General features: G+C 41.0%; 1 protein-coding gene across 1 annotated transcript in view; it reads right to left on the bottom strand.

Annotated features, from left to right (window-relative positions):
• The window catches only part of grin2aa (glutamate receptor, ionotropic, N-methyl D-aspartate 2A, a), a 265,381-nt gene that overhangs the window by 53,022 nt on the left and 186,279 nt on the right, over positions 1-26,080 (bottom strand). The window contains exon 5 of the mRNA XM_036590374.1: positions 4,684-4,886. Coding sequence (XP_036446267.1) covers positions 4,684-4,886 — 203 coding nt within the window. The remainder of the gene's footprint in view (positions 1-4,683; positions 4,887-26,080) is intronic.

Below are 26,080 nucleotides of genomic sequence, written 5' to 3'. Positions count from 1 at the left end.
GCGTTCATTTTCAAACTATTGTTAAAAGGTCTCACTGAACCTCTTTTGACCCAAACCTGCTTTAAACACCTGAGTGCTGATAAGTGCTGACATCAAATTTGTGGCTTTTGGCTTTATTCCCAAGGTAGCACTGAGAGAGAGAGAGAGAGAGAGAGAGAGAGAAAGAGGGAGGGAGGGAGAGAGCGAGAGAGAGAGAGAGAGAGTGAGAGAGAGAGAGTAAGAGAGAGAGAGTAAGAGAGACAGAGAGCGATAGAGAGAGCAAGAGAGAGAGAGTGAGAGAAAGAGAGAGAGAGAGTGAGAGAGAGAGAGAGAGAGAAAGCGAGAGAGAGTGAGAGAGACAGAGAGAGCGAGAGAGAGAGCGAGAGCGAGAGAGAGAGAAAGTGAGAGAGAGAGAGAGCGAGAGAGAGAGAGAGAGAAAGAGAGAGACAGAGAGAGCGAGAGAGAGAGAGACAGAGAGCGAGAGAGAGAGAGAGAGAGAAGCAGGCTGTGGAGTTAGGCCTTGTTTCTGTATCTGTTCTTCTGCATGCATCAGTGAAATCCTCCTCTTCCTCCTCCTCCTCCAAACGGTCACGATGGATGCTCGAGTGGGAATTGCGCCGTCGGAGAAAAGCAATGTAGAGCGCTGGCCTGTTTGGAAGTGGACATGTGTGGCAAAGCAAGAGCCGCACGTGTGTTTATGTGTGTGTGTGTGTGTTTATGTGTGTGTGTGTGTGTGTGTGTGTGTGTGTGTGTGTGGTCAGAGCTTGCTACTGCGATCCTATGAGATTTTGTATTTTTCGCCCTATTTAGCAGTGCGTAAAAATCCCATCTCCCCCTGAGCATCGCCTTTATGGCCCCGGGCTATTATTCAGGGCATCTACTGATCACACGTCCACAGTGTGCTGCGATTTCTAATGACATATACGAATGTATAGCATGTATTCACATATCATACATACAGAAAACTGTAAAAGAGCTAAACTCACACTTGTGTTTTCACAAACAGTGCTTTTTTAACAAACCCAACCCGGTTCTGTTACAGTGAACCTGAGTGGGAAATGTGTGCTAATGACCTCAATGCAATTCTGTTCACAGTGTAAGAGAACTTTAAATGGGCTCGTTCAGCGTCTCTGGGGGTCTCAGGCTGCAGTCGTGGTTTTCTGTGCATATGTTAAGACATAAAACGAAGTCAGACCCCCTAAACAGACCCACAAACGAACCGAACTCAGACCACCTCCCGAGGTGAGCTCAGTATGTTTGTACATATGTTTAATTCGTGGTTTGTTTCGTGGTCCAATTTTACACCTCTAGAAAAATATATACTTTAGTAAATCATAATAATGAGAAAGTTTCCATAATTATGACTCAGTATCTCATAATACTGAGTTAATATCTCATAATTATAATTTTCTATCTACTAATAATGAGACACTAAGTCATAATGATGAGATCCAATCTCATAATTTTGATTTATAATCTCATAATTATGATTTACTTAATCACAATTATGACTTGCTATCTCATACTTATGACTTAAAATATCATAATAATAAGATCCTAACTCATAATTATGATTCAGTATCACATAATTATAAATTCCTATTGAATAATAATGAGACACTAAGTCATAATGGTGAGATCCAATCTCATAATTTTGATTTATAATCTCAGAATTATGACTTACTATCTCATATTAATGACATCCTACCTCAGACCTCCTACTTTATCACAGTTATGACTTGCTATCTCATAATTATGACTTACTATCTGACTATAATGAGATCCTAACTCATAATTACTATTTAGGATCTCATAATTGTGACTTACTTTATCACGATTATGATTTGCTATTTCATAATTATGACTTAGTATCTCATAATAATGACTTACTATGTTATAATGCTGCCTTAAAATCTCATAACTGTGAGTTAGTCTCTTATAATAATGGCATTTTCAAAATTATGACTATTAACATCTCAAAATTTTGACTTAGCATCTCATTATTAAGACTTAGTATCTCATAATTATGACTTTGTCACAATTACTAGTGTCATATAATAAAGACTTACCCTCTCATAACTATGAGGAAACGCTCTTATTATTATGAGATCGTAAGTCATTATTATGAGATATTAGGTCGTAATTATGAGAAAACTTCTCAGTATTATGAGACAATGAGTGTGCTAATTATACGGCCACATTCTTCAGCGCTCAGCAGATTAAAAACAAACATGTGACCTGAAATTCAAAACTCCACAAAAACATTCTTACCACAGTCTGAACATGAGAGAGTTTTTGTTTATTACTACAAATGTCATTTCTCTCAAATCAGTCTTGTCTTTGCCCACTTGTCAATCAAACACACTGACCCGCCCCCTAAGAAGCACGTCTTGTTCCTTTTTAGGCATGAGGTGCGTCGTGCTTCGTCTCTGTATGCCCCCTTAGCACAGTGCTAACTGGTGGGGTATTTACTTTCATTACTTGTTAGCTACATTAGCCTCGTAGCTCCTGTGCTAAAGCTAAAGAAGCTAACTTCAAACACCAAACATGTCTTGGCTGAACGACACCATCTGGGGAAAATTAGGGGATAATTAGATTTTTGGCCAAACTTTCGCTTTAAAATCTCACATCAATGAACTCGCAGTTCAGCACGAGGTCAGTCAGAAGCTCATAATCAGAAGGTGTGATTATTTATGTAAGTACAGCAGTTTAATTTTCCTCAAGCTGCTCAGAAGCCTGTGGGCCGTCCTGGGCCGGTGAGGAAATTGCTGAACACAGCAGTGCTGTAGCTGAGAGGCACTGAGGCAGCCTCGACACGCATCTAAAGAGCTCCTAACGAGGGCTCCTCCTGTCATCAGGCCCACTCACGCCTCCCCCAAATCCACCACCAGAGAGAGAAGGAAAAAACCTACTCAGCACTTTTTGGGCTGCTTTTCCAGAACAGATCAGAAAAGTCCTGCACTGAAAGAGTTTTACACGCAGAGTCTCCACTGAAACGGTAAATCAGACCAACACTGGGCTTAACATGGGCGCAGAAACACTATCAGCTCTGAGAGAGCAGAGGAGGGCAGCCAGAGAGGACAGACAGACAGACAGACAGACAGACAGACAGACAGACAGATAAGGGTTGATCTGAAGGTGCTTATTTAACTGAAGCTGCAGATACAACTTTATTATAATGTTAAATAAAGCGCGCAGTCATTTTTGTCCAAAAATAACAAAACAATGGAATATTATATAATTATTGATTTACTGAGTTATTAGGTATATATTTACTTCTATATTTATTTCTTCTGTCAATGTTCATCCATGTAAACAGTTTATTCAGATCATTTTTAAAGTAATTATGAATCATACCAGAAGAATCAAATCAGATTGAATCACATTGAAATGTGATGTTTCATGCAGTGAATCACTTATAAAGAATCATTACTGAACTGAATCATAGCCAGTTCAATAATGATAGCCATATATAGATATAGATATAGATATATGCAAATGTGTCATAATATTTTTTATTAAAACTCAAAAAAGTTTATTTCATTGCAGAAAATCTGTGTCTCGGTAGTGACAATTATTAATGTTCCACACTGATTTTCAGACTTTGGGACACATTTACTTCAAAACAGTGGGATCTAACTGCTCACCATGTGGCCATGAGGGACAGGGATGCAGCCTCACCTCCTGCTCTAAAATGCAGGGGTGTGGCTAAAATAAGTCTCCGCCTACAGACTAAAAGTCTTTGTGTTTGAGTAATGACAGGAAAGGTTTTTTAGTTGAAAATTTATGCATCTAAATATATCTAAATATTTCAACCTTCCTAAAAATACAACAAACATAAAATGTAAGTATTATTTTCAGAAGTGTACATTTAGGGGTTGGGTTTGGGACAAACACCCCCCCAATAGAAAGTACCCTATAAATGATGATTTTGTATATATTTAGCTTATTACTATCTCTATTAAATTTTTAAAATGGTATAATGTTGGTATTTCAAATGTAAAAATAACTGTAAATCGTACAAAAAGAACTTCAACTGTATCACAGGGAAATTTGAGATTCAATGCAGTGAATCGTTTCATAATTTATTGTCAGGTCAGAGATTTAGAGCCCTGAATGATGGATGGATGGATGGATGGATGGATGGATGGATGGATGGATAAATACATAGATGTACAGACAGACTGCAAAATTGATATCTTAGCAAATGAAAACATCACAAATCTACTCAATCTATCTAATATGTCTCATTATGAAATTGCTGTAAGAATATTATTAGTTCATTTACTTGATTTTAAGTACATATATTTATCAAATTTTATCCAGTTAAAGTGTCTTTTTGCCTTTGCTTTGATAAATAATGCAGACAATTTTGCTAATTTCAAAAAATAATAATTAAAAAAAGTAATATTGTCCACCAGTGTAATTAGACACTTTCATAAGATAAAATTACTTAAAACAAGTAAAACATGTCTAGAAATAAATTAAATAATCATATAATATTCAACTCAGAAACATATCAAAACCTCAAATATATAACAATCTCATAGTCTGAGAAATATTTAAATATTGACTTTATTTTTTTCATCTGCTACAGTATAATTTTTTGCAATGTAGACAGATAAGAAAAGAAAAAAAGCTAGAAATAGAGAAAAAAGGGGTCGAGAGAGATAAAGACAGTAGAGAGAGAGAGAGAAGACTCACTCTTTGATGTGTTTTCGGCAGGGGACCGAGTTGCGCATGCAGGTTCCGGTCAGCCGCTCCACGTCCTCCACGATGACGAACGGCTTCTCCTCCAGAGTCACGATGGTCAGGTGATTATCGTCCGTCTCTGCGTCTCCGAAAGAGTTGAAGCGCGGCCACACCGGATACTTCAGGGTCAGACTGCGGTTCTCCCACTTCCCCATCTGCACACACAGCAGATAGAACAGGAACGGTCACTGCCTTCAACCAGTTTAAACTCACTGATACTCATACTGTAATAACGCTGTGTTTGGGGTCTTTTTAGAAAGCAGGGTGGGAGTAAACGGCTGTACCAGGACAACACGTGTTTAAACAGTTCTAGTCTGAACAGTAAACAGATGTTCAAGAACTCTTGATAAGGTTGGATTCAACACATAGAAACAGTTAAATATGAAATGAAACACCCTGAAAAGAGGCTAAAATAGCCCAGCAGCTGCAGTGACCGCTGTGTGAATCGCTGTTGGAATCATTTACACTGATGTGCATATGCTGGGAATAACCATTCAAAAGTTTGGGATCACTGCTTTCAGTAAAATACCAAAAAATGAATTCATTCATCTTCTAAGCTGCTTATCCTCCTGGGTCGTGGGAGGTGCTGGAGCCTATCCCAGCGGTAACCGGGGGAAGGCAGGAAACACCATGAACAGGTTGCCAGTCCATCACATACACATTCACACCTAGAGGCAATTAGCATCCCCAGTTGGTCTGACTGCATGTCTTTGGACTGTGGGAGGAAACCCACACAGACACGGGGTGAACATACGAAACTCCACGAAAAAAGGAAGCTGGTTGCCTGGCCGGGGAATCGAACCCAGGCCCTTTCTGCTGTGAGGTAACAAAGCTACTCACAGCGCCACCTTGCCACCTGAGACACCATTCAGTAACTTAAACATGGCATTTATTTGCATATTTTACTGCACTACTAAAATATTAGAGAGAAACAAAACATTAAATGTTAGATGTGCCATAACTTTTGCACAGGCCACAATATATGTTAAATTGAGTACATTAACAGAAATTGTGCATTAAAATGTGCATGTGTGCATATTTTCACTTATAAACTGCATAAAATGCAATCTCAGTCTGATTTGGTCTCAGTTCAGCCCTGAATTTTAATGTTTTTAAGTAAAAAAGTATATTTTGAAACTATTTTACTTGACTGCCCTGTGATGGACTGGCGACCTGTCCAGGATGTTTTCTACCGCATGATGAACACTGGGATAGTCTCCGGTACCCTCCGCAACCCAGAAGGAACAGCAGCTTGGAAGATGGATGGATATTTGAGTTGATTGTATGAATAAAAATAACAAGTCAATTTGCACTCCGCAGGAGGAGGGGGCCCTGCAGAAAGAGCTAAATTTAAAAGATTTATTTTTTTTTCCTGTAATGTTCCATCAAAATTGGCCTACTTTTAAAACATATTCTGACTTTTGATGATGTCACCATGCACCAGTGGGTGGGAAAAAAAAATCAACCAATAATATCATATTTCCTGACCCCCACATGGAGAGAAAACACTCAGATCAGAGACCCTCCCTGACAGAGTTTCACACAAAAATACACCACAGAACAGACGGAGAATGACTTTGATTCATGTTAGATTTAAGACCCTCCAACATCGCCTCGTGTCTGAATCGTCTGAACCTCTTTTTAGTTAAGCTCTCTGTGGACGCACTGATGACGCCCTCAGCACGCTCGGAAAAGACAACAATAACAACGACTCAACCACTGTATCATGTCTTCATTTTACCTGCCCGTAACCCCACTGAACTGGGCTCTGCCTCTGCTGTGGAGCCACCAGCATCACCAAAACCAGCCTGACCAGCCTGACCAACACCGCCGGGTCACAACCTACTCAACCACTCGCTTCTGCTCTGCTCTCCTCCTCTACTAGTCAGAAAAAAAGAAAATCGCTCACAAAAGTTGTTTATTCCAGCCAAGGATGGGAGCCACTGCAGGCATTCTGAGGATTTACAGCCTTAATATGAGGATTCAGGGAACAAACACAGAGTCTCTGTTCAGCTGAGCTTCAGCTTTCCTCTCACAGCTCTGACGGAACTGAAAGATAGAGCTACTTCAGATTACTGTCACTCTGAAGACGTGCACTATTACTGGGACCTCAACACAAGACAAATACTGCCAATAGTGAGCGGCTGTTATGTGGTTTTATTATAAAACAGCCTGATATGCAATAAATTTCAGGGTCTAACAACTCACAAAACTCATAATTCGGTTGGTTACAGCCGTGATGTGATTCAACTTTCAAAGGAGCCTGAAAAATGTGGCTTATTTTAACTGTTGTATTGTTTCTATTTTCACTTTATTAGAGCTTTCAACCTTATAAAAGTATAATATTTTAAAATAATACGCTTACTATGAGCAAAGATGGTTGTTAATATAGACACGTGAGGAGTGTGGTTTTCCTACCTGTCTGTGATTTTACGTTGATGTTTACACAGATGGTCTGTCCTCATTGTCAGCCTGCTGGATTAATTTGTGTTATATTTTATGTAATATAACCAGTATTCAACTAAGTGAATAGTTTTCTCCAGTGTGCTGAATCTATTTTTCAGTGTCTGTGTGGTGAGTGGCCTGTACTGAACAATACAATGCAATACACCACATTGTTACATTCCTAATATATACAATTTTAAAGAAAAACAGCTTCCTCTGCAGCAACTTCACATGAGCCTAAGGTCACCATGCCAAGCGTGGGCTAGAGGGGTATAAAGCCCCCCAGCATTGGGCTGTCACGTCACAACACTGGATGATCTCCAAAATCACACTGAAAGAGCCGTGAGTGCAGCAGCACCCGACACGCTCAATCCAGTATGGGACGAATTTGACTATGGTGTTGATGTTGTCTGTACAGCTGGAGGAGGTTCATACTGAGACCTTGTACAAGTACATAATAAACTTTATGCTCATTTAAACCATTTACAGTTCACTGCATTGATCTGTAATGATTTACAAGAGAAATAAATCATTTTTAAATACATATATATATATATATATATATATATATATATATATATATATATACACATATATATATCACTGTCAGTAGTGATGTTAATGCACATGTATTCATGGTGGATGTAGCTCTCTCAGGCCAGGTTGCAGGACACTAGCACAGCAACAACAGGCTGTCAGGTTAAAATCCAGTCAATAATTCAGTATAGTTTGGGGTGGGGGGGGTGGGGGGTGTATGTGCTGTAATGCCTCTACCTCCACACAGAGATCACAGGAACATATAGAGCACAACAAAGCCGAGCACAGCAGCTAAACTCCAGCACAGCATCCATTCTTAATGGAACAGCTTCCAGAAATCTCTCTCTCTCTCTCTCTCTCTCCCTCTCTCTCTCTCTCTCTCTCTCTCTCCCACTTTTACTTGGGAGCATTCAAGCGTTCAGGCTGACTTTACATAAAAAAGTGTTGCCTTTGTAGCTCAGCCGCCCTTGAAAACTTCACGGCCGCTGTGGAGTGCGCACTCGTACGCACGGGCATTACCTCTAATGTCTTGAGCCATTAGGAGACCGCAGTACCAAAGTACTCAAAACCTTGATAGGTATTCTTTTATTTATTTATTTATTTATTTATTTTCCCATTTCACCTAGCCTACTGCAAATATGTGCTGTGAAGTGAATGCATTTGAAGCCTCCGTGCTGCAGGCGCTCGTTCGTGGACCCTCAGCTCCCCTGAACAGCGTCGTGATCTGTTAGTAGCACATTTCTACTGAATTAGACTTAACTTATGGGGGGGGGCTGCTTAGAGTCCCCTCCAGTTGAGTGAACGTGCTCATTCTGTCATATACACCTTTTTGAAATATAACTGACCGGCCACCTTATTAAACCACTTCCTTATATCTACACTCACTGTCCATCTTATCAGCTCCACTGACCATATAATTTCACTCTGTAGTTCTACAGTTACAGACTGTAGTCCATCTGTTTTTTTTTGCATATTTTCTTATCCTGTTCTTCAGTGGTCAGGACCCCCATGGACCCTCACAGAGCAGGTACTGTTTGGGTGGTGGATCATTCTCAGCTCAACACAGCAGTGCTGCTGGAGTTTTTAAACACTGTCTCCACTCACTGTCCACTCTATTAAACACTCCTACCTTGTCAGTCCACCTTGTAGATGTAAAGTCAGAGACGATAGCTCATCTGCTGCTGCACAGATTGTGTTGGTCATCCTCTAGTCCTTCATCAGCGGTCACAGGACGCTGCCCACAAAACGCTGTTGGCTGGATGTTTTTGGTTCTCAGTCCAGCAGCGACACCGTTGTGTTTAAAAACTCCAGCAGCATATTAATGTGTCATTAATTTGACAAATTAAGTCTCAAGAAAATTAGTAAATGTTTCACCATAAGTCATTTGACTTCTGATATAATTTCTCTGGAAAATAAGTCATTACTTAGACATAATAATGCATTAATTTGACATATTAATTTGACTTCTGATATCTTGAGAGGATGAGTCATGGTTTTGACACAATATATCATTTTTTTGACTTACTAAAACACAGTGTTTAAAAGCTCCAGCAGCACTGCTGTGTCTGATCCACTCAGACCAGCACAACACACACTAACACACCACCACCACGTCAGTGTTACTGCAGTGCTGAGAATGATCCACCACCCAAATAGTACCTGCTCTGTGAGGGTCCATGGGGGTCCTGACCACTGAAGAACAGGGTAAAAGGGGGCTAACAAAGTATCAGAGAAACAGATGGACTACAGTCTGTAACTGTAGAACTACAAAGTGCACCTATATAGTAAGTGGAGCTGATAAAATGGACAATGAGTGTAGAAACAAGGAGGTGGTCAGAATGCTACGCCTGATCGGTGTAATCGCAATGCTGGCATTTCGTCCGTATCGTGCAGCCCCAGCGTGACTCAGGTAAACAGTTCCACTTTCTCATCCTTCAAACACTTAAAAAAGTTTTAGAACTAAGTCACACAGGCTCAGGCATAAACAGCGTGGCGAAGCAGATAAGCAGCAGAGCGGCAAAGTGGAGAGAGAGTGGGGGCGAGAGAGGGGAGGGGTGAGAGGGAGAGGGAGAGAGAGAGAGAGAGAGAGAGAGAGAGAGAAATGAGATGGACCGAATCGATAGAGAAAGAAACTAGTGTTCCAAACGGCACAAACACTAAGTAATGACGGTGCTTGAGCCACTCAAAATCTAATCAGACGCCAGAGGCAGCGCGGCGCGGGTGCTGCTTTACTGCGGCTGCGCTGCTGCAGCGGCCTCATTAGGGAAATATAATTAAGTGGGAGCTTTAGCAGAGCAGCGGTGCAGAGAATCCACATTAACATGCTTAATTTCATCCTTATTGTATTGCTGAGTACACTAGAAAAGAAGTTAGCTTGTTCCTTTTTATTATTGGCTTCACTCTGCTGCAGTCACGTGCAGCGGGAGGTCGCGCGGAAGGAAGGAAGAGTTCAGCGTCTCGCACGTTTTGGCGTTCGTGCATCCGGAGGATCTAAATGGGTTTTTGTGTCAGGGCTAAAAGAGTCAGTTTTGCTGTATAGTTACGCTTTAATGCTCTAAACTCATTCTGACAGACTGTAACTCGGGACGCGCTCTCCTCGGACTGAATTATGCAGAAAAAATCGATCAAAAAGTTTGATGTGGTATATAAACAATGCCAAACTTTCAAAATATATGGAATATATGTAAAACATGGAAATCAAGGTGCAACAACGACAGCATATTTACATATATCCACCTATTCAGCCTACAGCAATTTAGCCCCACCCACTCACACTGACGTTATGAGGTGTGTTTCAGCCTGGACTGCTTTTTGAATGCGGCACGGCCAATCGGAGCAGGACTTCTAATCTGTGAGTTCAGACCGTGCCTTCAACATGGTGGTGGTAGTATGAGGGAAGGCTGACTGAGGGGTCTCTGAGAACTTGGGCTGGAGTTCTGCCTGTAGCTAGAAGGCCGGACCCCCTCATAGCTGTAGTAGGACTGGTGCAGGACTGAGGAACAGGGAGGAGACGGGGTGGCGGTGGGGAAGGTGAGGGTGTGAATTTATTGGGCGTTAGATTGGAAGAAGGAGGGGTTTCAGGCATGTTCCTCCCCCCATACATCAACTATAACATAATACATGAAGTGTTCTTAACTTTAAAGGGTCCATATCATGGAAAACAAACACTTTTTTTAAAATAAAAGTTTGATGTGGTATGTAAACAATGCCAAAATTTCAAAATATGCCATCCACTCTCCAGCCTACACGTCAATATATGAAAACTAAGCAGCAAAAAACAGCTAATTTTGAATTCTCTGTTTCTGTGATGCCACAAAAGCCTTTTGCACATATCCACCTATTTAGTCAACAGTAGCTTTGCCCCGCCCACTAACACTGAAGTTATAAGGTGTGTTTCTGCTTGAACTGCTTTTTGGATAAAGCACAGCCAATGAGAACAGAGCTCATTTACATATATCAGTCTTAAAGGCACAGTAACAAAATCAACCTCATTAATTCTAAGGAATAAAGAGAGGATGGAAACTGGTTTATGATTGTTTTTCATAAATATACCACACTAATGTTGTAATCTGCCCTCATGGGAGAAAAAGATATCCAGGAAAAAATGCACACTCCTAAAAAGGAGGTTCTTTAAGGGCTGTTTAGTAAAGAAAATGGCTCTACATTGAACCATAAACACTCAAAGAACCCTTTACATGACTACAGAGTTTTTGGCATCATGAAATCTTCAGATGGTGGAGAAAGTGCTGTATATGGCTCTACATAGAAACCTTATAACCTTACAATAAAAGGTTCTTCTATTGTATACAAACTTGACACCCTTTTTGGTGCTATAGAGAACCACATACAAGACACTCTCCATCAATCTGAAGAACAATTTCACCATGCATTCTTTGAGTGTTCGTGGTTTTATAAAGAACCATTGTCTTTACTAAAGATCCCTTGAAGAACAATGTTTTCTTAAGAGTGCGTAGAACCATTTCATGCTTAAATGGTTCTTTGCATGATTAAATGGTTCAGATTGATGGAGAATGTGCTGTATATGGTTCTATGCAAAACCTTTTGAGAAATTGGTTCTATATAGCACCAAAAAGGGTTCTGTTGTACATAAGCTTGACATTTTGACAATAGCAGAACCCTTTTTGGTGCTAAATAGAACAATATACAACACATTCCCCATCAATCTGAAGATCCATTTCACCATGCAAAGAACCATTTAAGCATGCAACTGGTTCTTGTTCATGGTTCTATACAGAATCATTGTTTTTACTAAAGAACCCTTGAAGAACCATCTTTTTGAAATCACAGAAAGAAGCTGAACGATGGACTGACCACCCCAGAGTCCAGATCTCAACACCACTGAATGTGTTTGATTACTTGAGAAAATGATCAACCAGCTTCTAAGACTGAACTTTGGAGGTGTGTCTGCAGATTCTTTGAGGAACTGAAAGTGAGTCTCCTGAAAAGAATGGAAGCTGGAATAAAGGTGAAGAGTGACTCACTGAACACTGAAATACTGAAATTACGTTTTTGTGTAATTTTCTGTTAAATATATATTTTCTGCTTTTTTACTGATGCTTAAATATTAATAACTTATACTTAACGGCTATTTTAACTGAAGATAAAATCAATTTTGCTCAGCGATAGAGCAAAATGAACTACTCACACATCACATTCCTTTGTTTTGTCTTCACTCGTCTGTATTGCTCTGCTTTTGTTTGCTGCACGTCGGTTAATCGTTTATCTGTTTGTTTATGTATTGATTGGTCTCTGTAAGCCCTACATGAGCCACATATGGAATATGAAGTGTCAGGGCTGGCGAGGTCTACGCAGCATCCGTCAGCCTTCAGCAGAAGTGCTCATTAGGTAGCGGGTGACGGGGCAAGTCATTAGCACCTTTACCACCGGGACGCGGAATTAGCATTTTAATTGTTTACTCGCCGAGCGCCGCCGTGCTCACGAGCAAATAAGATTCCACGCTCGCGGATGTCGATCGGCTCCTTTTCCAGACAACGCCTGTCTTTGTTTCGTGAGCGACTATACGAGTGATACGCAATTAACACATACTGGCCACTTTATTAGAAACACCTACACTGAGATGCACTCTGGACAAAAAATATGTTTTATGTGTGTATTTGTTTATATATACATATATATATACACCGTTCAGGCATAACATTATGACCACCTCCTTGTTTCTACACTCATTGTCCATTTTATCAGCTCCACTTACTATATAGGTGCACTTTGTAGTTCTACAGTTACAGACTGTAGTCCATCTGTTTCTCTGATACTTTGTTAGCCCCCTTTTACCCTGTTCTTCAGTGGTCAGGACCCCCATGGACCCTCACAGAGCAGGTACTATTTGGGTGGTGGGTCATTCTCAGCACTGCAGTAACACTGACGTGGTGGTAGTGTTTTAGTGTGTGTTGCGCTGGTCTGAGTGGATCAGACAGCAGTGCTGCTGGAGTTTTTAAACACTGTGTCCACTCACTGTCCACTCGATAGCTCATCTGCTGCTGCACAGTTTGTGTTGGTCATCTCTAGTCCTTCATCAGTGGTCACAGGACGCTGCCCACAGGACGCTGTTGGCTGGTTATTTTTGGTTGGTGGACTATTCTCAGTCCAGCAGCAACACTGAGGTGTGTAAAACTCCAGCAGCTCTGTGATGTTACAATAAATGTGATTTGATTTGATTTTTTCCCCACTTACAACATCTGTATGTTATTATGTACCAAAAATGGTCATAATTCATTTTTGCACGTCCATTTTTGAGGGTACCCACAGATGAGGGTAAACACTGATCTCCACAGCACTTTGGCCTGGAAGGTCCCCAGTTCGATACGATGTTAATGAACATGGCTGCACTTTATTTTGCCTCATTCAAAAAGCAGGAGAGCTGAAACACTCCTTATAACTTCAATAAAAAAGGGCGGGGCTAGACTGTAGTAGGCTGAATAGGTGGATGTGTATAAATGAACTGCTTCCTGTGACGTCACAGAAACAATGAATTCATAATGGGCTGTTTTCGCAGCACAGTTTCCACATTTGGACTGCATGGACTGGCGAGTGGATGCTACTTTAACAGCGTTTACACACTGCTTCAAATTCAGTTTTGCAGGATATGGGCCCTTTAATATAACATGATTTTATTCCAAGCTATTTTGGCCCATTTCTGTCGGTTTCTTTCATAATGAAATGTTCACTGGACAGCTGCTGTTCTCAAATAAGGTAGAAAAATAACTTAAAAATGCATATATATGGTGCAGATATTGCATTCTTTTCAGGAAGGATCACATACAACAGGCAAAGAAATGGGCGGAGCTATTGCAGGTGCAGGTGATACGTATTCCCTTTGGTTTACTGAAGTTTGGCCGCCGAGCTGCTGCCAGCTTTGCGTTGTAGGAGGTGTAAAATAGCCGAAGTGTCTCCTAAGTGTGCTGTGGGGAGACTTCCTTTAACAATAAGTAGCAGCACTTACAGCGGCCAGACTCAGACACAGACCCTGAACATGTACAATAACACAGTTTCAGCACAATAACGCTGTTTCAGCTCTCAGAACTCCTCCAGAGGTCGCTTAGCGACTCCATGGCATCGAATTTCCACATTACTGTGTTCCAGATTCTATTGTTTGAGCCGGAGCGGAATTACAACCCACAACAGAACTCGTGTTGCTGTTTGTGATGCTGCTCTTTATTCTGTACAGCAGCGCTGCATCTCTCAGCATCGTCTGATCAGAATTCACAACTTTATATTGATATCTGTTCATTAATGCACTCTCACTACAGTACCCAGCATGCATTATCAATCGACCTTTATTTAACCTTAGAGAACACTGAGGGTGACCCTCATTTACAATGTTGCCCAGTTGATAGAATAAGGGATTGATAATGTGAATTAATGACTCAAATCAGGTATAAAGTATAAAAAAATGAAACATTAATAATAAAAATACATAAAAATACAGTAGAAAATATAAAACAATAATTAAAACGTAGCTGAAATATAAAGGTTAATAAAATGAAATCAAATCAAAATAAAATGAAAGGAGAATAAGATTAAAAAGTAAACTACAAATTAATTAAAATGACTAAAATAATAATAATTAAAATAAGAATAAGAATACAAATAATAATACATAAACAAATAAATAAATAATAAAGTAATGAAAATAAGACAATAATAGTAAGAAATCAGGTAGAACAGTGTGAGGCGGAGTGGAGGTGGTTATAGAGTAAGAGTTTAAAGTGACTGAGTGACCCAGCGAGCTGAGCTGTAGTGGTTCCTGCAGTGAGGGTCCAGTTCGCTGGTGCTGTAACTAAAGGCAGATTTTCCCAGTTCAGTAAAAACTCAGCACTCAGTACCTGGAATGTGATCCAACCACTGGAGCGAATCTGATAAATACCATTATTTACAGACATCATTGATGTTATTTATTCTGGCGTATGCAAATACATCATACAGCCATCCATGTGGTCACTGCTAGCCACTGATCTATAGGCTAATAAATACAACCAAGCTAGCATTAACATTCTTACCTCAACTGTTGCTCAAAATTGTACAGAAAGCAGTGATTCTGTCTTCATTCAGAACAAAACTGACACCAGAGAAGAGTTTTTAGCCTTTCAGCCAGAGAGGCGTTTGAGTAATTCATTCTCTCCACTGTAATGAAGACGGTAACTACAGTTATGCAGTGATGTTGGCTACCTGCCCACCATCTAATGAAAATATTCAAAGACCTGGTAGACACCAAAACTGCCCCCATCAGATAAACAGCACTTAAAGCTTTCATCTCTGAGAGAGAGGAGAAAATCAAGCTGATCAGATCTGAAAACATCCACAGGTGTTTCTGTCCATCCTTCCACTGTGAGAAGACGACTCAGTGCTGTGGGTCTGAAAGGATGTGTAGCTGATCAAGAAGAACCTCACTGAGAAAAGGAGACGGACACATCAAACAAAGAAGCTGAACGATGGACTGACCACCCCAGAGTCCAGACCTCAACACCACTGAATGTGTTTGGATTACTTCAGAAAATGATCAACCAACTTGTAAGACTTTGAGTTCTAAGACTTGTGAGACTTTGGAGAGGAGGAAAAACAAGGTATTGAAAGGGGAATACCACCAATTTCCCAAAATTTCCTGATGCTGTACGCTGCTGTGGCCTCTCTCTGCTCTGCGTGTCTTAGTGTGCGGACTGCAAGACAGGGGCGGAACATATAGGGGCGGAATTGCTCTGGCGATTGACCAGTCAGAACAGAGTGGGCGAGCTGACCAATCAGAGCACAAAGTAGACCCCAAAAATATAACTGTGAATATTGCAAATATGCATAATAGGTCCACTTAGCATGGACTGCATGCTGAAATCAATACAGCTGCATTTGCTGCAAACTTCTTACGCAGAAAGAAAGTGAAGTTGCTGCTAAGTCTGCAGAAACTGGTGTGCAGTTCAATGTGAGGAGATCGCTGCACCTAACCTGTATAACTTAAGTGATGACCCAGCCAAGTTCTCCAGATAAGCTCCTCTATCTGGACTCAGGGCTCAGGAGCCGCACAGACAGCGACCTGGTGAGCTTCTAACACACGAGTCTCCTCCTCTCACAGAGTAGCCATTAATTATCTTTCCTCAGCAGAATTGGACATGGAGGGTTTATCTTATCTGCAAGCGGCTGCTCTCCGTTCCATTCCCCTCTATCAGCTGTGGAGAGGCTGAGGGTTAGAGGCTCTAAACTGCTTCAGATAAGACCTCCTTCCATCCAGGACCTGCTACAGACCACCAAGCATGTGTGTCCACAGCGAAGCGCACAGGGCCGTATGAACGTACAGCACTGTGCAAAAGTCTTAGGCACCTAAACACATTGTTTACATCCATTTATCTTGCCGGTCAGCATGTTTGTGCATGTGGAAACTCCAGATGTCATTAAAATAAACACATATTAAGACAAATACACAGAAAGAAATGTGTTATTTTCAAAATATAGCTGATATCTTGGGAGCTCCACATTTAAAAGAGATGGTTCTTCAGGAGTTCTTTAGTAAAGGCAGAACCATTTCATGCTTAAATGCATGGTGAATGGTGCATGGTGAAATGGTTCTTCAGACTGATGGAGAATGTGATGTGTATGGTTCTATATAGCACCAAAAAGGGTTCTGCTATTGTTACGCTGTCAAGCTTTTGTATAACAGAAGAACCTTTTTGGTGCTATATAGAACCATTTTCAAAAAGGTTCCATACAGAACCATATGCAACACATTCTCCATCAATCTGAAGAACCATTTAACCATGCAAAGAACCAATTAAGCATGAAATGGTTCTATGTAAAACTCATAGTTCTAAATAGAACTATTCCCTTTAGTAAAGAACCTTTACAGAACCATCTCTTTAAGTGTGTGGTTTGGCTCCAGATGCTCTCAGCCATCACATTGATTAAATTCCATCAGCAGCACTCTTGATTTAACATATTGCAGTTGATTAGCCAAACCAGACGCTGTATATGTCTGTCTGTCTTAGTGATAATACAGCACAGAAATACAGTAACATGTACGGCAAGTCGAGGCAAAATAGCCCCTTAATAAAACCGATTATTTCATATTTTCCACTATTTTCCCATCATCAGCATTCCATATAAACTCAGGAGACCCGTGTAGGTCCACTGGTGGTTCTGGATAGTAAATAAAATGCTCTGCATGTATCTCCCAGCCCTGCATGTGTTTCAGCTAAAGAGCTGAAATGGTTCAGCTCAATAATAGTGCAATAATTTCAGCTCACTATTTATATTTGCACAGTCTATTACTGCACTATTCATATTTGCACCAACAATTATTGTATAAGTTTACTCTGCATACTTACCTTTTACATATGCTGCTCTCACAGGACATACTACCTCACTGTACGCTCTCCACTCACTCTGTAAATATGTAAATTATATTTATACTTGCACATCTATATTTTTGCACTTCATATGTAAATAATACTGTGCACTCTGCACAATGTCAATAAAGTTGAATCTAATCTAATCTAATCTGATCTAATCTAATCCAATCTAATAAACTCTAATAATGCTTCATAAAGCTTTAATAATGAACTATAATTGATTCTTTGATGACTTGTAATATGTAGTAACACAAGTCACTATTCATTATAACTAATTTTAAATGGATAATGATTTGTACATAATTATAAAGCATCTAATAACACCTAGCAATTGTAAAACATTATGAACATTTAAAAGTAAAAAGTTTCAAGTAAAGTGAGTGATATTTTACGTTATAATTTAATATAAATAAATAATTATAAAGTAATATAAACTTGTTTTTGTAATGTGAGGTGTCACCACATCCTGGAAGGCCTTGCAGCGGTTCCTGGAATAATATAATAAAATAATAATTGTGTGTGTGTATATATATATATATGTTTTAGTATTTTATTAGAGCCTTATGAGACATTTTAAGAAATTATTAGTATGCTTACAAAGCATTGTTACCAATTTACAAAGAATTGTAAGCATTTTTCTAACTATTTATGAACAAAGTCTTCACAGAAAATGTTACTGTATACACATTCAATTTCTTACTGCTCCACTCACTGTTACTATCTGCCATCATCTTTCAGCTCTTTTGCAGCCCAAACTTTCACATACATGCCTGGTGAGACTTGTGAAGGACACTCCATATCATTTCTACCCATTTCCAATGCCTAGAAGATTTTGATCTGTCTGAAGAGCTATTGCCTCTAAAAGCTCCCCCACCCTAAGTTAGTACATGAAATGTTTATAAATATGCTGCAGATGCTTGAGACACAATAATTTTATCAAAGTCCTTAGTCCTAAAATGTATTTTTAGAACACACGCAGGGTGGAGAGACACATGCAGAGCGTTATAAGAACAAATAGCACCCAAAGAAAATATATCAGATTTTCCACTATTTTCCATCATCAACATTCCATATAAACTCAGAAGACTCGTGTAGGTTCACTGGTGGTTCTGCATAGTAAATAAAATGTCTATATTTGTGTTGTAGTCATGGCGACCCCTGGTTCCCATCACCACCACTGTAAAGACATCTGAACCATTTCACACCAAACCACTCTGAATCACTCTGTTTACATCTCACACACTGAGTTATGCAGAAATATTTTTAAAAAAAACAGTGGAAGTACATAACGACCTGCCGGGTGGGAAATTAGTTGTAGCCACTTTTGTCCTTGACTGAACGCCTTAAAATAAATACGTATGGAGCCGATATCGATCCATGTGTGGAAGATGGCACTCGTTATACGGCCTTTTCCTTGTTAAATCGAGAGCCACATTAGTCAAAAACGAAGCAGCAGCCTCTGAGCGCTGTGGAAGCAACTATTATTCTAAAACTGAAGGCATAAATGGAGCTGAACCTGTAGTTAGTGTTCAGCATCCTGTTTGAATACAGAATGAATACTGCAGCTAGTCCGAGCCACGCTGACTTAAATCATGAAGGCCCTGACTCTGACTGCCTCTTTAGTTGAATCACTGAGGCCACGGCGGTGATCGCCTGTGTTGTTTGATTTCGGGGTTTAGGTCACGTTATTTATGGATTAGCACTGACTGGGTGAGTTGGTTTGTCAAGGGAAGGTCAAGTCGTGTTTGACAGAGAGAGAGATAGATATAAAAAGCTGTGAGCTACAATTCAGGGTTGCAACAAAGTTGAAGACGTTGATTTTTTAACTGTTAATATGTTGTTTACTCAGATAAATCATACAATATAGTTCATATATCCACACAGTCACTCTGACAGACTGTAATACACTACAGGAAGTGTAGGGGGCGATATGGCTTCTACTGTTTCATTTAAAAAGCCTCTATAATGTTCATATGATCCACACAGTCACTCTGACAGACTGTAATACACTACAGGAAGTGTAGGGGGCGATATGGCTTCTACCGTTTCATTTAAAAAGCTCTATAATGTTCATATGATCCACACAGTCACTCTGACAGACTGTAATACACTACAGGAAGCGTAGGGGGCGATATGGCTTCTACTGTTTCATTTAAAAAGCTCTATAATGTTCATATGATCCACACAGTCACTCTGACAGACTGTAATACACTACAGGAAGCGTAGGGGGCGATATGGCTTCTACTGTTTCATTTAAAAAGCTCTATAATGTTCATATGATCCACACAGTCACTCTGACAGACTGTAATACACTACAGGAAGCGTAGGGGGCGATATGGCTCTACTGTTTCATTTAAAAAGCTCTATAATGTTCATATGATCCACACAGTCATTCTGACAGACTGTAATACACTACAGGAAGTGTAGGGGGCGATATGGCTTCTACTGTTTCATTTAACGATTGACAATAAAAAAAAGGTCGGCTGATTATAATACAGGATAGAGAATACTGTTGCAACCCTTTAAGATTAATTCTCTTGTCTTCGTTTGAGAATTTTAATCTTAATTGTTTAAATCAAGGCTTCCAATTATGTGATTTCTCTTACATGAATGCAATTTGCTTTTATTCTCTTTATTTGGAAACAAATTAAACTGAGACGTGAGTAACAGAGAGAGAGAGAGAGGGATGAAGAACGAGAGAAACAGAGCTGACTGACAATATCATGAAGCACTGCCCTCCAAAGCGCTTTCAACACTGACCCACTCGCAATTTACAGTGACCCTCCCTCTAATTAAGCCCAGCCTGTTGAAGTGAACAGGACTCCGCTGTGACTTCGTATGGCGACCCACACAGTTATCAATGCCGTTCGAGCCCATTTAGCGCCACTTAAAGCAGGGGCGTCCACTCTGAAGTGGCTTCATCATGTCACAGAGCCCGCCGTCTATTGAGTGGAGAGACTGAGGAGTGACCGGGCAAATCAAAGGATCATCTCCACCGTTTCCTCAATGAGCATAATCAGCCCGGTAAGTCGAGCGTTTCGGATTAAACGCCCCGCTGTGCCATCGACGAGGGGCTGCGGTGCGGCTAGAGTGATGCCACAACATTTTAATGAAGCCTGACTGAGGGATATGAAGAGAGGCGGAGGGGGGAAAGAGGCACTGGGGAGTTCTGGCCGCCTTCGGGCCGGCCCAAATTGAAGAAGAACACAGGAGTGAAAAATGAGGGCTGTTTTCCAAGGTGACAGCAGCGCGGTCTGGCTTCTATTGCAGAGCACACGCACACAAACACACACTATCACTTGTCACTGAAGAGGAGAAGAGGGAATAATGCGAGCGGTGAAGCAGCTTATTTCCTGCTACCACTGACCACAGCTTAGCGGCCAGGCCAATTCAGCGCAGGTCTCCGTGAGGTCACTCAGATAGAGGGATTAACCAGCGAGGGCCCACATTCCATTACACTGTCAGACAATTGTATCAAAATCATCAGCGATACTCAGATTTATGGGTAATATCGAGAGGCTTCTCTTGGCTGAAGCTAAAGGGACGAGGATGACCCCATTGAGGAGCCTCCTGGATGGAGCTGAATTACACAACACAAGTAATTTGCCATGCAGTCACCAAGGCCAGGAGAGATGTGTGAGAGAGAGAGAGAGAGAGAGAGAGAGAGAGAGAGAGAGAAAGAGACAGAGAGAGAGAGACAGAGAGAGAGAGACAGAGAAAGAGGGAGAGAGACAGAGAGAGAGAGAGAGAGGGAGAGAGAGACAGAGAGAGAGAGAGAGAGAGGGAGAGAGAGAGGGAGAGAGAGAGAGAGAGAGAGAGAGACAAACAGATTGAGAAAAAGAGAGTAAGTGATAAGGGGAATTCACTTGAACCAGAACCCTTTCTTGTTCTGTCCCAACCCGACTGTAGCACATCAATATTCTGTTTGCCTGAACTCGACTGTAGCCCACAAAATTCTGTCTGAACCGACTGTAGCCCACAAAAGTCTGTTTACTCAGATAAATCATACAATATAGTTCATATATCCACACAGTCACTCTGACAGACTGTAATACACTACAGGAAGTATAGGGGGCGATATGGCTTCTACTGTTTCATTTAAAAAGCCTCTATAATGTTCATATGATCCACACAGTCACTCTGACAGACTGTAATACACTACAGGAAGCGTAGGGGGCGATATGGCTTCTACTGTTTCATTTAAAACGCACAGATGGACAAGATGGCAGTGGCAAAGAGAGACTGTAGCCCACAAAAGTCTCTCTGAACTCGACTGTAGCCCACAAAATTCTGTCTGAACTCGACTGTAGCCCACAAAATTCTGCCTGAACTCGACTGTAGCTGACAATATTTTGTCCTACCATGTCCAGCCGAAAACTCATACAACTTACCTAAAAATGTTAAGTTAATTTAGCAACAGTGACAGCAGACATCGCATCATCCATAAACTAAATAATATCAGCTATCCATAATTAAGTTTCAACTTACTAATTTACTTATTCACCAGTCAATGCCTTCAAACTTTATCCAAAAAATTCAGTCTGGATAAACCTTGTGGAGATAATAAAAGTAGAAAGAAAGAATAAATAATGAGTAAATGCAGGTCTAAGTCCATTAATCCTTGGAGACGGGCAGCGAGACACCTGAATGTGAAATTTTAACCCGACTAAGCTCGACAAATAATTGGGAAATGATGTCAGACACTTCGCCCACTTAAACCTTAAATCCCTCTTTCACCAAAAAACCCTGTTTTGTTCCAACAGTTATTCATAGAAAGGGCTGTGTGTCAGAGACAGATGCCTCTCCAGGCTCTCGTGGACGTAGACATCTTGTTTAAGCGAAAAAGCTCTTATTAAGTGGCTCGCTGTTGCGGAGAATTCTGACGGCTGTGTTTTGAATAGAGCCCGTCCCGCAGAGACGTACCGCTGAGCGCGAGCAGCGCACACTCACACCTGCATCAGGCAGCCTAAGCTTTCGCCAATTGGACCCTTTTTTGCACGGTTTGCTGAGGTGGGGGACTCACGCTGACACCAATAATTACACAGTAGGGAGCGTCACCCAAGCATCGCATTTCAACCATCTCCCGAGAATCACTTTCACACCACAGCAGCCTTACATCAAGCACTGCAGCCGACAATCAGATATAATTACCTTAGTGCTGCTTCCATTACAGATACAACAGCATGCAGGGGGAATAAAGACTTGAGCTGATTGCTCTCATAGGTGCTTTTATAGTGGTGCATTTTTAAGTTTACAGGTAACAAAGTTTTAGCAGACGTGCCATGGACTATGTACTATGTAACATTTGGGGATTTGGAGACCTCTCTGGTGGAAATGTGTAATTGCACTTAATGTGCGGAGGAACGTTTTGTAGCGTGGGTTGTGTTTCGGACCCGCGTGAGCGGATGAATCTGATGAATGAAAGAGAATTCAGAGAGAACTCAGTCTAAACTTGGTGAAGGAGCGTCGTCTGAGGATGTGAGTGAATTATCTACTGTAGTCATCATATCTTCATCAGTATAATGTTGATTTGAGATCATTTGAGACACTAAACACTGAGCCGGACCCTGTTCTGAGGCTGTGCGTGTGACGTTAATACGTAAAGACGTACGACGAGGTGTAAAAAGTATATTACATTTTCATATCCGGGCTCATAGAATAGATCTGTTTATATTCAACCTTGTCAGTTCATGTCCACAGGACATTTTACAGCTACATTATGTTAGTTTTGGGGATTTGGAGACCTCTCTGGTGGAAATGTGTAATTGCACTTAATGTGTGGAAGAACTTTTTGTAGGGTTGTGCTTCAGACCCCAGATGAAAGAGAATTCAAAAAGGTTCTACATAGAACCACATTCTCCATCAGCCTGAAGAACCATAAAGAAGCCTTTAATCATGCAAAGGGTTCTTTGAGTGTTCATGGTTCAATATAGAACCATTTTCTTTACTAAAGAACCCTTGAAGAACCATAATTTCTAAGAGTGTAGTAGCCGTGTTCCATAAGTGGACGTTCCAGCTAACGTATCGCTGGGGGAAACAACATGCTTACCTCGCATGGTCTTTGTGTCAGGTAGGCTTGGCTACTTATGGTACCATGTAGCTGATAGCGCTGTTAGCTTAGCTGAAGTTAGCGAGGCAGGCGCTGCCTGAGAAGGGCTGGCAAGTCGTCACGGGATCCGGGGCTCACAGTGTGACCACTGACCCAGCTCAAGTAGACCAAAGGAGCTAGAGCAGGCCGGCTGGCTGATAGCACCTTTAGCTTAGCCGAAGTTTGCAAGGCTAGCGCTGTAGTTTTAATAACGTTACAGCCATAGATATACACACTTAGATGCCGCGTTGGGTCCAGCCAGGCACGTCAACGGCGCCGCCATTTTAGGGTGGTCAACATCGCTGCTGGACTGCATTCAGTACCATTACAGAGCGGCAGTTTAATAAAGATACTGTCCAGAATTACACTATTTCAGGAATATCACTCTCAGAAAGTGGGACAGGATTATATAATGGAGGGAACGCAGTGATCCACACTCAGGTCTGTGTGATGTGTATTGTTTGTGTGGTGTTTGTGTAGATATGGCCGTGTGGTTAATGAGGCACAGAGAACCTGTTGATGTGATTGTTTTTCCTCTGGTTTTATATTAAGATTATTTCATTTAATAGTCTATTCAGGATCTTAACTTCATGTAGTAGTTATTTATTTACAGTGATGGTTAAAGCTTGTTATAGCATTCCTTAATCCATCTAGATATTCATAATAGATTAACGTTAGCACCTTATTACACGAACCCGAAGTCAGCTTCTTATTTACCAGCTTCTTCAAATTTTCAGCACCAGAAAGTGACTGCTGCACCATTTAAGGTGGAACGGGAAAACCCAAACAAGAAGCTGCGAATAGGAAGCCAACTTTAGCTTTGTCCTTCTGTGTATTAAGACTAGAAGTGATTCACACATTGATAGATTTGCTGATTGTGTTTTTACCGGAGCTCACGCTAAACTCAGGTCAGGTACAGACTGAATACTTTCCTGCTGGTCCGGACGGCTAATTATCAGTTATTAAAGAAATAAAAGCTACTGAGAGCAGATCTGTGCAGCCTAGATTAATCAAGAGGATTATAACAAAACAAATTTGGTGAAAATCGGTTGAGTAATAAGGAAGTTGTGGCCGATTTGAGAACCGAGATCTGAGAACAAGCGGATCTTGACCGCTCCGACATGGCGGATGCGCAGATATATCGCCTCACATAGAGAACAGCAGGCAACGCACCATCTAGGTATGTATATCTATGGTTACAGCGCAATGGGAGGCATCATGCTAGGTGTGGCTCCAGTGAATCATCGAGCCATGATTTCAGAAAAATAGTTTAACAGTCTAACTTCGCAATTCAGTACTACATCGTTCACAGCCTTTTCACTTGTTTTCAGCTGTTATTTTCTGAATAAGGAGAACCCTTTTTTAGGTAGGTGTGCCCCTTTTGCCTGGTACGGTACGAGCCAGCCTGCATCCTCATCCCTCTCCCTGAAAAGGGGCTCGGATCCAGCTTCCTATTCTGCACAAAGGGCCGTTCTGGAGCTGCAGCTTCCACCACAACTCACTGAATTCTGTAGAAAAATGAATGCAGTCAATAGCCCTCCAGTGTAACAGCAGTCTGCCAGTCTACACGCCATGCCTGCTGATCAGTGGCAGGTTGAGGACAGACGTTGGGCTCTGCTGACAGACAGCCTCTGACTAACCACGGCAACAGTCACGTCTAGTCGTTCCATCAGTCAGACATGGCTGATTCCTGATCACATCGCATTAGAGTGACACATCACCTTGCACAGCTCCACTCCGTAACGCAAAAGAAGTCTCAGGGCAGAAAGTGAGGGGAAGAATGTGGCGAAGTGACCCACCCATGCTCCGCCCACAACAGTGCTCTTTCATTAAAACTTGTTGAGGTTGGACAAATTTTACTGAGCATCGCCAAAAAAGGGAAATGAATTTAAGGATTATATATATATATATATATATATATATATATATATATATATATATATATATATATATATATATATATTTTAAACATTAATATAGCAGCAAACAGCTGTTTTCTATGTAAAGACATGGTGGTGTAATGGTGTCCTAAACAGAGAATGAAGCCACGCCCCCTCTGAGTGTGCTGCGCAGGCACGTTAATCCCATCCTGTGAAAACGTCGGCCCTCCTGGCGTTTTGTTTTGCCCTCCCCAGACAGTGACCGCCTACACAGCAGTGTGCCTGCACCACTTAAGGTGGAATGGGAAAATCTGCACAAGAAGCTGAGGCACCTGAATGTCGTTTTAACTGCTGCACCTTTTAAGGTGGAATGGGAAAATTCAAACATGAAGTTGAGATGCTAGAATGTAGTCTTAACCACTGCATATTTTTAAGGTGGAACGGGAAAATTTGAACAAGAAGCTGAGGTGCCTAAATAAACTGAAAGTATATCACAATCACCTGCAAAATACAGATGCCTTTGAACT

Source organism: Colossoma macropomum, unplaced genomic scaffold, assembly GCF_904425465.1.
Source record: "Colossoma macropomum unplaced genomic scaffold, Colossoma_macropomum, whole genome shotgun sequence".
NCBI lineage: Eukaryota > Metazoa > Chordata > Actinopteri > Characiformes > Serrasalmidae > Colossoma > Colossoma macropomum.
The sequence above is the reverse complement of the archived record's forward strand: the minus strand, read 5'-3'. Positions and strand labels throughout refer to the sequence as shown.